Raw genomic sequence first — 16,705 nt, forward strand, 5'->3', positions numbered from 1 at the left:
TCTCCTCCACTCCACTGACTTCACAACAGACTCTGCAAAGGGAGGCTGTCACTCTTACATCTGCCATTTGATTGTCTGTAATAATATGAAAACAGGGAAAAAAGCTCTGTCGCCCCTTAACTGTCCCACTTACTTCTCTGTTTTAAAAAAAATTCATGCCATGCAAACTTTTGCCCCTACTCAGTTAATCTTTTTCTTTTCTCCTCTCCTCCTCCTTTTCCTTCTTCTTCTTCTTTACAAGACAACAGCAATTCTGGTCTCTAAATTTTGAGCTTCTTGTAGGTAGGGACAATGCCATTTTTTGCATATCCTTTTGACGTCTATATATGTTCTGCAGATAGTGGATGTCATAGCATGCACAGATCATGTATAAATTCAAACAGGATGACTCTCAGGGTCCTTGGAAATAAGGAGGGTGCACTCGCTTCCTAGTTAATGACTGAGTATAATTCCTAGGGCTGCGGTGTTCTTTTCTGCATTTACATGAATCAAAGTACAGCACCAAGTAATATTTAGACATTCAAAGAGGCAAGCAGCATGCTTTCACTTAGTCAAATTTACACTATCCAATTTAAGAACACAGCAAGTCGACCAAGCTATGAATTTGGCTAGTTGGAGCTCATATAACTTGGATAGAAGTTAATGTTTACTCAATGGGATTTTAGACTTCTGTGCTTTCATACAAACCATGTATCCTGTTAATTTCTCTTTAATATTTTAGCATCTTAGAGCCAGCACAGCAGACACATTAAGACTTGAATGTGGTTGGGCAGGACCATAGTTATTAGTAGAATGGCGCCGATTACTTCAGAATTAGTGGTATCTTGATGGGAGAAGAGAGAAATTAAAGAACTCCAAAGTGTCTGTTAAATGGAATAAACTACCATGTGCATGTCTGTGAGTTTGTGGTGAGGGAGATCTGTGTGTGTGTACGTGCGTGTGTTAATAGGAGGGGTAACTTCAGTAATACTAACTCCAAGAGTCTAATATTTAGGAAAATTCTAGTAATGTTTACATTGGGGTTTTATCATAGTTTCATGAGATTCATTTCTCTGAATACATTAGATTATTAAAGATATTTTTAGAGATATCCTCCAACTTCCTTTGACTGGCTAAGTAACGTAAGCAATATAGCACATTTGGTCACAAGGAAGGACCCAGAAGCCAAGGTTTTTCAATTCTAGGGTGTTGATGTTCTTATTTAATCCTTACATATGAGCTCCTATTAAGAACCCAAGCACACTCCAAGATAGGGCACACACTTCACTGTCTAACACACACATATATTAATCTGTGTATTTATATTATACTTTACAGTTCACAAAATGGTATCATAGACATTATCTCATTCAATTCTTACAAAAACCCTGTGAGATGGAGGCAAAGAGAGTATGTATTATTCCCATTTTACATGAACTGTGATTTGTGGAATAATTTAAAGCCTATGAACACGGTGACTATATGTACTGCTTTGCCTGAGACAACCCCAGACTATGTCGCACTGATGTAATTATTAGCATTTTCTTCTACTCTCAATATCATCCCAGTTTGGAAACTATGGTTTCCACCAATCTATAAATCACTTTTCACTTATATCAAACTTCAAAGTTCATGTGATTTGTGCAAGGCCATGTGATATTTTGTGAAAATAAGAGGCAGTCAGAGTGAGAACATGGTTAGGGGCTTGGGCAGCAAATCCAAGCTACCCCTTTGCTAGTTGTGCATCCTTGGGCTAGTTACTGGCACCTAGTAAGTGCTATATCATAATATCTTGTGTTTGCCGCTTGATCACATGGCCTCTTATCACTGGCATCTCCTTCTTCTCCACACAGAAGTCTTTCTCTGACACTGCCTAAGATGGCCCAAAGAAACATTCCTTGTCCTTCTCCATTTGAGGAGTCCAGGCTTTTTCCCTTCTCCCTGAAGGACTTCTGCCATTCTCCTCACAAACTGTCAGCAGTTTCAGCCTCTCCTCTCTCCTTCCATGGTCACGTGAAGATCATCTCACTTCTCCTGCCCCCATGCTGATCCTGGAGCCACAGAGTCTGACAGCCTAGCCACCATTCGTGAACATCTGGACTCTTGGCAAGACAAGGTCCCAGCTGAACATCCAGATTCCTGTTGGTATGGATGGATACCTTTACATCCAAACTGGAAACATTAACTAAAGAAATAAAATTCCAAGGTGTTTCAGATGAAAAGAGTGCCCTGGAGAGAGTTATCAATGGTGTCACTCACATACGTATCAATTACCTAGCACCACCAGGTAGTCTTCAAGGGGCTATCTGAATATTTTTCAGGAAGCTGGAGCTCTCAATTACTCCAGGCTTCAGGGAGTATGGATGGCAAGAAGAATAGATATTGCTTCAGAGAAAGGTCTTTAACATTAGCACTAGATGAGGTCTGAATCTTGGCTTTGCTCTTTAACAGTTTGGGACATTGAGGAATTTCCTCAATCTGTAGGATGAAAATGGTAAGTAATGCTTACATTTACGTCTTAGGATAGTTGTGAGAAATGAGCCAGATAATGAAGGTAGTGTTTAGCATAATACCTTGAACAAAAGTGTTCCCTGGATTTTTGAATAATGTATTGTTGAGATTATGGGGATTATTTTATTCCACTTTCTGACTCTACCATATTTCTGAAGGATTCACTAAGAAGATTTGACTGAATAGTTTTAATTAATCTTCTGGACTGCCCTGTGCTTTGGGGCTAATTGCTCCGACCAGGAGGTAGTGACTGAATGCCATTTGCAGAGAGAATCTGTAAATTCTTCTGCTTCCCTGTATGCTATTTTCCATCTTCAGGCTCACTGTTGTCCCTTGGTCCACATGAAGACTTTGGAGATGGGGACAGGAGACAGGAAGGTGCACCTCAGGTTAGGGGGAGGATGGCCTGCATTTCGCCCAATTTATTCAAATACCGTTTAAGTTGACAAGCCTCTCATGCAGGGAACTCTGAGTGAGTCAGGCTGGGACCACATAATAGGGGCAGTGTGGAGCTGAAGAGGCAGGAGGGAGGTAAAAATAAACAAGAGGATGTGTGTCTTAGGGGGAGGAATATTTTCCTGATGGATTAGGTAGGAGACATGAGGTACACATAAAGCCACAAATTACCAGTGATGGAACTGTGAGCAGTGAATTGCTGTGCAGAGTAACGGCACTCTGATAAGACATTTCCAATGGAGAAGAATGCTGTTTCACTCAGGATATTTCATGGTTAGACTTCCTTCCTTTTCTGCTCTCCCTGTGAAACTGAGCAAGTTTCCTTGAGATACATATATCTCATGAGAAAGGGGCTTTGATTTACTTTGGTATATATTTGGGTTGGCTCCTCCTTCAGTGGTAACTGAGACTGGAAAACACTTCAAGAGGTCATCTTCTTCACTCTAACAGAGAGGGTGGTCACTAAACCAGAAAAGACAAATAGATTACCTCTGCCTCATTTTGAAATATTACCAACCAATCCTCACAATTTGATGAATTGTGGTTAACACATGTACGGGTTAAATTTCTATTTTATTATGTATCTATTACAGTCTCTCCATGTCAAATGCAATTCCCACCCTTTCTTGGCCACATTTGGTGAGAATTAACCATCAGCTCTGGATGACTGTGGGAGAGTTAGGGGATGATTCTGTGAGGAAACGGACACAATTAGATAAAATGCTGTCAGGAAAAATGGACAATCTAAGGAGCAGCTCAGAGGAACATTTTCCAGACATGGCTGTCTTTATAGTTTCAAAGTGTATTTGACTTTGAAACTATATTCTCTTCAACAATATCCATTAATTAAAAATGATATAAGGTTTTTTTCTGGGGGTAGAGAAGGGCAGGAGAGGGACTGTCACAGTAAATCCAAGCAGTGATAGGTGGTGACAGAGCCATCGCATGGCATAGAGTCCTCATTCTACTTTATGAATGAGGCAATGGCAGGGCAACTGACTTAGAATATATTAACCCCCATGGCTTAGCACAAAGTGAGAACTTAGTGAATATTTTGGATGATTTTATGATGCGAGCAATTTCAGGCTTGGCTTCTTACAAGTGCAATCTTGTACCCAAAGATATTCACATGTTAAGAATGCAGGACTACCAGTTTTCAGTGGTAGTTTTTAAATCCTGTAGTTAAAAAAAGGACTTGATTGTTTCCCAAACAGAATCTCTCCATGCTGCTTGCAGGGCAATGCTCACCTCTCCCAGAGGGGCCCAGAGGCTTTCTGCATGCTGGAAGGAGAAGGCGAAGCCAATTCTTTGAGGAGCCAGTGAGAGGGAGGCTATGCTCAATCTTCCAAATTATACCTGCTCATCTGTAGTCCTAACCCAGCTGCCCCAAAGGCAGGCAGAAACAGGGCTGAGCACAGTTGGCTGTACTCAGAGGGAGGAAGAGTCAGGGCGAGCCTGGCAGCGGGGAGCTGAGGCCTAGAGCAGCTACTGAGCTCAGAGTAAGAGGGAGGAAAATTCTTCCTCAAAGGTACTCAGATGACCTTGCTATTAAGTTGAGTGAATTTTTAGTGTTAAAATCATTCATGAGTTGCTACAGTAGTGAAATTAAGAGACTCCGGAAATCTAGATATAGTAGCAGAAGGAAATGATTTGGGCAGATTAGGAGGAGGAGCTGCAGAGGGGGTGTGTTCTATAATATAGGGGAAGCTCTTGAACAGAGCTCACAAGTCCTTATGTTCATGTACAGACATTATCTGAAGTTTCACAAAAAATATTCAGAATTTTTTCAAAACAGATCTTTTAGTTTTAAATAACATCAAGTAACAAACAGTTATTCACACGGAAGTCAATTTTTACTCAACCTACAATAAAAAGTTTAGATACAACTGTATAAGATTAATTTTTTAAATGACAAATTAAAACCATGGTCAGTTATGGTCCATGATATTGGCAAAGAAGTCAAAGGAAGGGGCACCACAGGGAAGGGAAGTCAGCGTTCTCATGCATCAGACACAGTAGGCCTTCCCAGAGGGTAATCTGGCAACATATGCTGGAATTCTCAAAATTATGCAGGCCTCTAACCCAACATTCCTACTTTTACAAACTTACATGTAAGCAAGCAAGCAATGATGCATGTGAAAAGATTTATGCACAAGGAGGGTTCATTTTGGGAATTGCTTATAACAGCAAAAATGTGAGAACAACAGAAATGCCAATGGCGGGGAAGTGGTTTAATGGTCTGTCATGATGGAACACCACATAGCCATTACAAGTCAGGCTGTAGACAAATATTCCATGACCTGAGAAAATGTTCTTGAGAGAGTGGTACATAAAAAAGATGCTTACAATAGAGCATTTTCAGTGTAATCAACTAAAAAATATAGGGATACTCTGTGCATAAATATAGGTATATTTACAAGTGCATTAAGCCTGAAAGAATCTATACCAGAATATTAATGAATATTTTAATTTTATTTTTTAATTTCCTAAACTTCTGAAATATTCTTCAGTGAACCTCTATTATTTTGTAATGAGAAAAACAAAATTTAAAAAATCAAAAGCATTGTATGTTGCATTATTTATACTTATTCAAGATAGAAAAATTGTGTCAAAGTCCATCTATGTAAGAATCTAAAATTTTAAGAAAATATTTGGATGTAAAACATCCTTTATTTCATGGAATTGCTTACTCCCTTTATTTGTAACAGTCCATTTTTTTTTTACATATATGTACTCTTTTGTTTGAACTTAATAATATGTTTCTAGTAACAAAAGGGATTTTAAGCAGCCTTTCAATGTTTCCATATGGACAGAAGAGATGTCTGAGTACAACCACTCTTAGCTGCTTGCATGTGTTTACTAAGGAGGTAAATAGGAGCTCAGAGGAACATAACTAGGCCTTCTCTTTCTCACACTTCCATCCTATGCCCAGAGGCACCTGCTCGATAGTGGGAAGCAGAGGGGAAGGCAGGTCTATCTTCATGAGCTAATAGCCAGTGGAGCACAGTGTGATAGATCCCTATAAGGAGGGAACAATGGCAATCCCAGATTGGGGGAGTGGGTGCCACTGAGGTGCATCCAGGTGGGGGCATGGGGATGAAGAGTGGGATTGAGGTGGAGAGACAGAGGGAGCCAGAACAGAGAGGGGTCTCTCCAACCAACTGCAATGGGAGAAGGCAACTGAGATGACTCCAGAGATAAACTGAAAGCTGTACCCATGTGTTATCCATTAAACCCCATAAACAGCAATTTCCTCTTCTGCTCACCGAGAATTTAGACTTCCTCTGCTCACTGAGAGTTTAGACTGATCTTGTGGTACTTTGTGCTTTTCAATCCACAGTATTTATTGAAGGCCCACTCTGTGCAGAGGACAGTACTAACTGCCATGACAAACAGACAGATGGGTACGCTGAGACCCCTGTCTTCAGATCTTTCAAGTCTAGTCACACGGTGATGGCAAAGTCTCAAACAATAATATAGATCATATTAAAACAGGTTCCATGTTTCTTTCATCTCTCTGAATCCCCCTCAATGCCTAGCAGAAAGGTGTTTAAATGCTAAATGCCCACTTCATTATTCTTTTGAGGGCATCTTAATTATTTATTGCTCCAAAGGAAATTCAGGAGTTTCAATGATTGTTAAACATAAAACCCAACATCTTTCTGACATGAATATTTGCCCTAATAATTCATGATTTTATAATCTTTCTATTCATTCCATTAATACAAACATTTTTATGACAGCTATGTGCTTCAATAGTTTACATGATAAAATATCTCTAGCAATGCTAACTTGTCTTGCCAAACCCAACAGCATCTAATAAGGAACTTCTTGTCTTCCATCTATTTTACTTGTATCTTATACTAAAGTTGAATGATATATATAAGTGAACCCCATCCCCTAACCCTAAACACTCCCAAACATTTAACACCATCTTTCTGAGCTAAGTAGAAAAAATACACAATTCGTGTACGCCTCCTTATTTACTCACTTGAGACAACACAGACACTTAGGTATTCACATATCATTGAATTCATTTGGATCTTTGAATACTTGGGTTTCAAATTCCATCCGGCTCTGTAAAATAAAAGTGCTCAAATTAGTACAGACTTCCAAAAAAAGGAATAACAAAGCAAACTCTTAATATTCAAAGAGACACAAGATAACTGAAGAAGGGTAGGAATCAAGAACTTGTGATGCTCATGCATTTTTCACTCACAGACAGGGATAGTTCTGACTATATTCCAAACACAATGTTGGTCTGAGTGGACAAAGATGAGCAAGACCATGTGACCCAGCTCTCCAGGAGCCTCCAGCCCAGTGGTAGAAACTGGAGAGCTTAATTCACTGCAATGAGGGCTGCAATAGGGTAAGCACACAGTGGATTTGGGGAGTCCAGAAGGACTAATTATGTCAGAGCCAGGCTGCAGTGGGCAGCAGAGATGCTTCCTGAAGCAGGAGAAGCTGGACTGAGAGCCGGAGTTAGGGAAGAGAAGAGGTTCAGTAAGACAAGAACCCAAGAGCTGAACCCTTGGGATTTATTAACAAGGGGGGGGGGGGGGGGGGAAGCGACCACTGAAAGAGCAGTTTCAGAGGTGAACAGGAAGAAGCAATGGTAGTGTAGGTCACAAATATGAACAATTCTTTCAAGATACTTAGCTGTCTTGAAAAAGAAAGTCATTGGATAGGAAATAGAAATAGGTGTGGAATTACCTTAAGTTTTCTCCTTTTCTTTCCTTCCTTCCTTTCTTTTCCTGTTCTTCCTCCCTCCCTCCCTCCCTTATTTCTCTCTCTTTCTCTCTCCCCTTTTTCTCTCTTTCTTCCTTCTGTTCTGTTTTTCAGATAGGACAGGTTTCAACCTGTTTAAATTCTGATAGGAAAGTTTTAGTAGTGAGAGAAAAGGTTGAAGATAGAGGGTAAAGATAAAGGCAAATGATGAATCAGTTCCTGAGCAGATGGGAGGAGAGACATCCAGAACTCTCCATCAGGCACTTCTGAGATCTAGCCACCTAGCTGTCCTTCCATCCATCCATCCATCTATCCATCCATCCACTCAACATTTACTAGGCACCTACGATGTGCTATACAAGGTATATGGGGATATGGCAGAAAAAAAGACCAACTTCCTGCCCTCAGGGTGCTTACATCTATGTGTTGAGAAAGACAATAAGTAAATATATTCTATGTAGTGATAAGAACAATGAAGAAAAAAGAAGCAGGGTTAGGGGATCGGGGGGAGGAGTAATTAAGATGGTCAATGGCATCTGAGCAGAGACTGAATGAAGTGAGCATCTGAGGCATGTGAATGTCTAGGGAAGGGACGTTCTAGACCAAGGCTACAGTAAGTGTAAAGGCACCTAGGGAGGCACAGTGAGGCAGCTGGGGTAGCTCCAGGGGCAAGAGAAATGGGAGATAGTAGGAGATGTGGTTGGACAGAGACAAAGGGGCCACCGTACAGACTTCAGAACCCACTGGAGGGCTTTGAGTAAGCAGAGGGGCGTGATAGCATTTATGTTTTTTTAAATATACTAGATACTGTGGAGAATAGTCATTAGAGTGACAACAGTGGAAGCAAGAAAGCTAATGATCTAGGCTAGGTGACAGATGATGACAGCTTGATTTAGGTTGGTGGCCAATGGACATGTGGAGAAGAGGCTACATTTAAAGATATATTTTGAAGGAGTAGCTAATAGTGTTATAAGACACAAATTAGGAATGACTGCTAGGTTTTTGATTGAACAACTGAGTGTACGGGGCTGTCATTTATTGAAATAGGAAACACTGGGTGAAGGGCAAGTTTTGGGGGAAAACCAAGAGTTTATTACCTTTTGGATATGTTGAATAGGCAGCTGGAGATACAGACTAGAGATTGGGGGTGGGTATATGGTGATATTTATACATCACATCACTACACCTGCTTAAAATCTTCCAATGAATCCTCATTACGTTCAAGACAAAATCAAAGCCCCATGATCCAAAGGACTTGGCCCTTCTGTGCTTCTCCAACCTCATCATCAGTCTCATACACACCAAACACTCTTCCAATACAGATTCATTTGTATCTCTTGCTCTCTCTCTCTCTCTCTTTCTCTCATGCATATGTCATTCCCTTTGTTTAGACTGTTCTTATCCATTTTGACCTGGCTGACTATTATGTCCTTAAAAACCTAAGTAAGCCTTCCCTGTCCTACCAGCCATTCCATACGCTGGTTTAGTTGCTCTCTTCTTGATTACACCACCACACTCTATACATATTACTATGGACCTAGCACCAGGGTACCCAGAGTACTCCATAATTGGTGAGTGTACTTGGGCAAGTTGCCTAAACTCTCTGAGCTTCTCTGAAGTTCCTCACCTACAAAATGAGGATAATAATACTACCTACTTCATAGGGCTGTTAGGGGGATTAAATGAGGCAATATGGCTTAGTGCTTATGACACTGCCTAGCATAGATGAAGCATTGTACAAGTCATTAACTATTATTATAGTAATATTTATCACCCTGTTGTGTAATTATTTTCCTGTTGGCTTTTCCCAGGAAAATATTAGCCCTTGAGTGCAGTCATTGAGCCTTTCATCCGTGTTTCTGGCACACATTAAGCTTCAATAATTGTTTCTTACATGAATGAATAAGTTAATGAATGAAAAGAAACAGCACTGGGCTACAATAGTACTATGAAACGAACCACCAGGTTCTTCTTCAGTGGGCTTTCTCTATTTAGAAGCTATTCTCGGGGCCAGCCCGGTGGCACAGCGGTTAAGTTCGCACGTTCCGCTTCTCAGTGGCCGGGGGTTCGCTGGTTCAGATCCCGGGTGTGGACATGGCACCGCTTGGCACGCCATGCTGTGGTAGGCGTCCCACATATAAAGTAGAGGAAGATGGGCAGAATGTTAGCTCACGGCCATGCTTCCTCAACAAAAAGAGGAGGACTGGCAGTAGTTAGCTCAGGGCTAATCTTCCTCAAAAAGAATAAATAAACAAAAAATAAATAAAATAAAATACACTTAAAAAAAAAAGAAGCTGTTCTCTGTGGGTGAATGTGAGTCATCTGACCCATAACTCACCAAACCAAGTAGTCCTGGGTTGTTGATCCTACATTATATTTTGGTCACTGTTCAGTGAAAGTACTATCATTACCTTTGGATCAGGTAGACATGGTCCAAAAGCTTCCAGTAGAAGAGTCTCTTCTCTCACAGCTTGTTCATAGTCTGCGAAAGACAGCTTCCCATCATGGTCATGGTCCTAGGAGGTGACCAGTCATATGTCAGTCAACATGTAAAATACTTAGTGCAAATACGTACTGTCTTTTTCATGGTCAAATGTTAATAGAAGAAAGGTGTTAGCAAACAAGAGACTAAATAGTGAAACTGAAAAGAACTTTTAACATTGTAATAAAAGAGCACAATCGAGGTGTTTTATTTCACCAAGCAAGAAACTGACAGTTACAATAATTTGAATTTTCTATGCCATATCTTGCCTGCAAATTTCAATATAAAACTCTAAATTACCCATATTTACCATCTTCTTAAGTGTTATTTCAACCAAATCTTTAATTCCTTCATCAGGGTCTTCTTCAGATGGCTGTTTGAGAAGGCTGTTCTTCAACATGTGGAACATTTCCTCCTTTGAAATGAATCCATCACCATTCAAATCAAACACTTCAAAGCAATCTTTTAAAAAAATAACCAGTTATGAATGTGATACCATCACTAGGGTAACATTTGCTCTGATAAAGTTTTCAAGGCCAAGGTCTACCTTGTTGATGCTCTTATCAACCCCACAGGCCTTAGTGCAATCTAATATCCATAGTAAATGCTTAATGTATACCTATTGAATATATTCACCAATCCTTAGAAAAAGTCTCTTTACGCTCAGCTATGAAAAAGCATGCCAAAGAATAATACTTGAACATTTTCACCTTGAAACTCTTGGAAAACTGATTGAAATATGACTCTTGAACAGAGTTCGTTGGAATTAATTAAAAATCAGAACATTTGAATCAATTTTCTCTGCTTTTATGGCTACAATGCAAGTAATGAAATATGTAAAATACTTAATACCTTAGTATGTAAATGCATATGCGTATAATTAGCATGTGTAATTTATGCCTATGCAGTCTTGCTTGGCATGAATTACTTCTCAGAATCTCTTGATTTTCCTTTTCATTAATTTTTTTCAACCCTTATCATTGACTTGAATTTGCTCTACAAAAGAGGCTAACGAGGATTCAAACCAACCAACCAACAGACAAATCTACTTCCTTGGTGGTGTTAGAGAACACTGATTTAAATTCTTTAGATATGTTAATCATAATATACAAGCCAATAGGATAAATTGAAACCTTACATTTCATTTTTTCTTCCAAAGTTCCTCGAAGAAACAGTGATAATCCATAAATCCACTCTGATACGTTTACACAACCATCGTTGTCTTTATCAAATCCTCGGAATACTAAAAAGAGAGAAGTAAAATACAACACTTGTGCTGCATTTTTACTTTGAGTAATGTATCTACATTGATACTATTCACTTTTAAAATTTAGACAAAACTTTCGGATCATATAGTCCAACATTCTCATTTGACAAAGGAGGAAACTAAAATAGTGTAACACTGAAAAGCTTTTATTTAAACTTACACATTTTCCCTTCATATTTTGTGGGAACAAAGTAAATTCTGAGACTCTAAATATATTAATCAATAAATATTAAAAAATATATTGGTATATTAAATTTATATTAATATAAAATTTTATATTTTTCTCATTCAAGAAAAGTAATGCTATTACATGATAGACGGGATGATATCTTAATTTTTATTGAAATAAATAAAAATATTTTGGGTTTTCTGATATAAAGTAAGGGAAACCTAGTTATTCAAGCTGACTTTGTCCTCTTCTTAAATACAAAATATGAATATATATTTATATAAAATATAAATTTATATAAATATAAAAATTAAATTTTTATATTCAAGTGAAATTGGGACTACAGAACATTAAGCTTCCTATCAAGAATATGTCCAAACTCGAAACTTTTTTTTTGAGTCATGGCTGGATTTGGCCCATTTGAATATTGTATTTCTTCTTACCTCTGTCCATAATCATGTCATCTGTCATTCCAAATGTCACGTGCAGGATGTTTCGAAATGCATTACGATCTAGTCCAATGACCACACCTTGCCGCTCTGTTACATCTCCCACCAAGGTATAGAAAAGGTTTATAAGACATTTCACTTCAAATTTATCAACTGTGAAAGAGTAAAAGTAAGATATAACAAAAACACATTTTAATCTTTAATTTCCAACTTAAATTTTGCAGGAATGAATTTATAGACAAACAACAGCAAAGCCATCAAATATGTAGTTTTCAACAGAATACCCTGTTTTGAGACACATGATCCTTAAGTCAATAGAGGATGGCCACTACAGAGGACTCTCCACTAAAATGAGAGAAACAGCCTTCCCTTAAACAGGAGCTGAATATTAAACACATGTAAGTTGAGTCACATTTAGGAAAAAAAAGAAGATAATATTAGCCAAGTTACCTGAATAATGATTATGGAGTCAGGTCTTAAACTTTACCAGGCAGTAGAAGTATGATTCAAAGTAAGCATGGTAATGTTCAAGAATGGTAACTTTTTTCCCAGCATTTTGATTATAGGTATTCATGAAATTTACAACTTAACTTTTCCTTGGGAATAGATACAGGCTTTTGAAAACCAGGCAAAAATTTCATTTCACATTAGCCTTAGTTAATTCATAACCCAGATTTTGGAAATGAGAATCACCTATTTTCCAACAAAGAAGTGTTTAGGCATATTACAGCACCCATTATGGTTCTTAACTATTCAGTAGTACTCTGGAGGAAGGAAATCTTTACTTATAGGATATACACACACATGCATACTTGCCCATACACATAATTGCATAAAGGGTGATGTTTTAAATACTTGAGCTAATTATTTGTGTTCCAATCCACATCTGAGGTTTGTAGGTGGAAGCATTATTGACTGGCATTAAAAACATAATAGTAAGTTTAAATATGAAGTATAGATGGAAGATTGGGAAGATATTATTTCAAAACAAGACAAAATTATGGCTGCGTACTTTTAAAAACAAGGACAAAACCTGTGTGCATATAAAAGAAGACAGCATAAGAACAAAGAAATCACAACTAATCCTACAGATCAGGACAGGCTTGAGTGTGATTTCTGGTTTTGGGTACCACAATTTAAGAGGAACACTGAAAATTCTAGAAATTAAATGATTAGTAAATAAATTGATTAAATAGTAGAAAGGAATATAACAGTTATAATTTTAAAAATAGTAGTTCCTGTAGAAAATGGTATGTCAATTTCTCAAAAATTTAAATATAGGAACACTATGTGATCCAGTGATTCCACTTCTGGGTATACACACACCCAGAAGAAGTGAAAGCAGGGACTCAAGATACTTGTATGACATTGTTCATAGCAACATTATTCACAGTAGCCAAAAGGTTAAAGCAACCCAAGTTTCCATCGATGGACGAAGGGATAAACAAAGTGTGGTATGTGCATACAAGGGAATATTATTCAGCCTTAAAAAGGAAGGAAATTTTGACACATGGTAGAACATGGATGAACCCTGAAGACATTATGCTGAGTGAAATAAGTCAGACAAAAAGGGGCAAATATTGTTTGATTTCACTTACATGAAAGTAGAACGGTGGCTGCCAGGGGCTTGGGGAAGAGGGAAAAGAGGAGTTACTGTTTACTGGGTACAGAGTTCCAGCTGAAAAGGATGGATGAAAAAGTTCTGGAGATGGATGGTGGTAATGGTTGCACAATAAAATGTTTGTACTTAATGCCACAGAGCTGTACACTTAAAATGGTAAGTTTTGTGTTCTATATATTTAACCACACACACACACAAAAACTCTAAAAAGAAAACGAGCTGTTAGTAATTGGGGAAAAATGTCTGCATGAAAAACGGTGCACTCTGTTCATATATATGAGATGCTAGCAGTGGAGATGTTGATAAGCCATTTTTCCATCTCAGCTGTAATAAAAAGTAAAGAATATTAGATTAATTTATTATCTGAAAGATCATAGATCAGCCATAAGAAAACTTTTTTTGCTGAAATGTTTCTTAAATTCTAGAGTACAATACTAAATGAAATCAAGAGAAATTCAAGAATGGATTTTCATCTTCTTGGATTGGTCTAAGTGTGTTCTGTGGACCATATCTGCAGAATGGTGGGTTAACTAGACAATCACTTAAGATACTTTCTTCTTCTCCGGAAAAAAAAAAATTCTACAAAATTTATCGATTTCATCCTGGTGGGTTTATCATCTGACAACTAAAGGGAAATCTGACATTACAGGAAAGGTCCTCTGTTTAAAGAAATTTAAAATTATAATGTCCATGACTTGTAACTATTTCTATAGAATTCAACTTGTAATCATCAAGGTTTTTAAGGCTCACTCTAAAAATTTTATGTAAGGACAAAAATCAAAAGAGTTGACTGTTTTTCCTGACACATTTTCACTTATCTTTTAATGCATTCACTTTTTGATTATTCACAGAATGTCTGCTTGCAATATGTTGCTAACTAACTGAACAGGGACTAAATAAAATTCAGCATTGTGTATAGCAGTTATTGTATTGTTTATTCAAAATTTTAACTAGATATTTTAAGAAGATCTGGTCTTTTCCCAGAAATGGTAGTATCTTTGATTTTTTTTTTAAGGATTGGCACCTGGGCTAACGACTGTTGCCAATCTTTTTTTGTTTTTCCTGCTTTATCTCCCCAAACCCCCCTGTACACAGTTGTATATGTTAGTTGCAGGTCCTTCTAGTTGTGGGATGTGGGACGCCACCTCAGTGTGGCCTGACGAGCGGCGCCATGTCCGCGCCCAGGATCCAAACCCTGGGCAGCCACAGCAGAGTGCACGAACTTAACCACTCGGCCACGGAGCCAGCCCCGTGGAAGTATCTTAAGAAAAATAACAACAGAACAAAATTCTCATCAGATTATAATAACCATAATAATACCTTAAATTATAGGATGCCTTTTTTCTAAGAAGTTTAAGATGCTATACACATCATAACTTTTATTTACAGCATTTCCTACCACTCACTACATTAGATACTAAAGATGATTAGAAGGCACCAGATCCAATAATCTCTAGAACTACCTTAAAACATGTTTGTTCCTCCTTCTTTGCTCAATGTGGATATTCTAGGAAATAGGGCTTCTCCTATCTCCTGAAGTAGCCAGTGGTTTTGCAATCAGCACATAACTTAAAAGCTTGCTCATCAGACAACATCTTCCTCATCTAAACCATATCCATAGCTTCCTTGCCCAAGTACAATTCTGTTTTTCAGTCTGAATACAATCCTAAAGTTAACTATTAAATTCTAGGACTGCCTTTTAGGGTGTGCGATTGGAGCAGATAGCTTTAATAAGTGGCTGATCTTGTCGTCTGCAAAGTCTCCTTTACCTTGCAACCCCACAAGCAATCGGAAAGTGGAAGTCTAGAGTGGGGAAGATTCTCCACCATGTGTTTAGCTTTGCTGAGGTCTTTGGTTTCCAAACAAATCTCTTTGCTCTGAGATACAGGTTTCTGTGCCACTTCAACTCATCTTTCCTAAGGACACTCAGCCATTGATAACCATTTTCCTTATGGATCTCTTGCTAAGTTTCCAGAACTTGGACTCTGCCAGTTTATTTGATCTGAAAAGAGCTAGAAAGCAGGTGTATTTGGTTGTGCTACTTTTCTTGAGTCTGGTGGATTTTAGTACTTATTTTACACCTGTGTCTGAGGCTAAAACCACTTGTGTCTCGTAGGTGTAGAAATCACGTTTCTATAATGGAAAAGTAAGTTACACAGAGGGTTTAAGAAGCAAGTGCCTGCGTGGGAGTGCGGTACTAGATGCCGGGATATTGGTCCTTGGGATCATGGGAGGGCGTGGTGCCTGCCCCGGGGCACTAACCCCCGAGAATTCCTTCCAGACTTTTCTTGAAGGCGTGGGTGTGGACGGAACTCCAGCAGCACACAGACTCGGGAGGCGGGAAGCAGACTGAGACCGGACATTAGGACCCGGCAGGACACGAGACCTGACCGAGTCTCCGCTCGTCCAGCACTTGATTCTTACTTACAGTGCTTGCAATTTTTAGTTAAGGTTTCCGTCAACTTCTGCAGCTTCTTGCGATTCATGCCTGGCGCTCAGGGAATCAGGCAGCGGCCGGCGACTAGGGGCGCGCAGAGATCCGGACCATCACGAGCCGTGGGCCAGAGCAGCCGGGCCGGGTCTCCACCGCGAGCGCGGGGTCCCTAACACTGAGCGGCCATGGCAACGCCTCCGCGGGCCGCCGATTGGCTTCCGGGCGCCCGCGGGGTGCGTACGTGGCCCTAACACAAGGCGTGGCCATGGCAACGACTGGGCCGGCCGCCTATTGGCTCCTGGGGTGGGGGTGCGAGGTCCCCACTTGGCAGTCCGGCCTAAGCTCGTTACAGTCTGTGTTCTGATTGCTGATGTCGGAGTTTTGATTTTCAGTGGTTTCTGTCTTTTGGGCTCACAGCCCCTTGGGTGGACTGCACCGTGAATCATTAAGATATAAAAGTATGTTGTGCACGCTGTGTGAGGGATGTTACACCAGCGAGCCTTAAGCTTCAGGGAGATCTGGGGGAACTTGGAGGAGCTTCAAGCATTAGCAGGTGTGTTATCCAGACGATTATTTTACGGGGTGCAGGAAGGTGAGGAGCTTGGTCTT

At 39.3% G+C, this 16,705-nt stretch overlaps 1 protein-coding gene across 2 annotated transcripts; it reads right to left on the bottom strand.

Moving 5' to 3' along the window:
- Positions 1–16,290, bottom strand: CLXN (calaxin). Of its 2 annotated transcripts, XM_046641660.1 has the most exons (7): positions 16,091–16,290; positions 12,036–12,194; positions 11,295–11,399; positions 10,467–10,618; positions 10,086–10,190; positions 6,938–7,023; positions 1–75 (listed from the first exon to the last, which is right to left on the bottom strand). In XM_046641660.1, the coding sequence occupies exons 1-6, from the start codon at positions 16,146–16,148 to the stop codon at positions 6,964–6,966; spliced, it is 639 nt and encodes a 212-aa protein (XP_046497616.1). In that variant the 5' UTR covers positions 16,149–16,290; the 3' UTR covers positions 1–75; positions 6,938–6,963. The 2 variants fall into 2 exon arrangements, with proteins under 2 accessions (XP_046497616.1, XP_046497614.1); XM_046641658.1 differs by lacking the exon at positions 1–75 and having other exon boundaries at positions 4,510–7,023.
- Between the last annotated feature and the right edge of the window lie 415 nt (positions 16,291–16,705).

Source organism: Equus quagga, chromosome 16 (assembly GCF_021613505.1).
Source record: "Equus quagga isolate Etosha38 chromosome 16, UCLA_HA_Equagga_1.0, whole genome shotgun sequence".
NCBI lineage: Eukaryota > Metazoa > Chordata > Mammalia > Perissodactyla > Equidae > Equus > Equus quagga.

Excerpts from the sequence above, each read along its gene's own strand:
- CLXN (XM_046641660.1), bottom strand. The coding sequence starts at position 16,148 with ATGAATCGCAAGAAGCTGCAGAAGTTGACGGAAACCTTAACTAAAAAT. Across the intron at positions 10,191-10,466 it reads AAATAACACTTAAGAAGATG|GACCATGACCATGATGGGAA; the intron begins GTAAATATGGGT and ends GTCACCTCCTAG. Across the intron at positions 7,024-10,085 it reads CATGTCTACCTGATCCAAAG|AGCCGGATGGAATTTGAAAC; the intron begins GTAATGATAGTA and ends TTTATTTTACAG.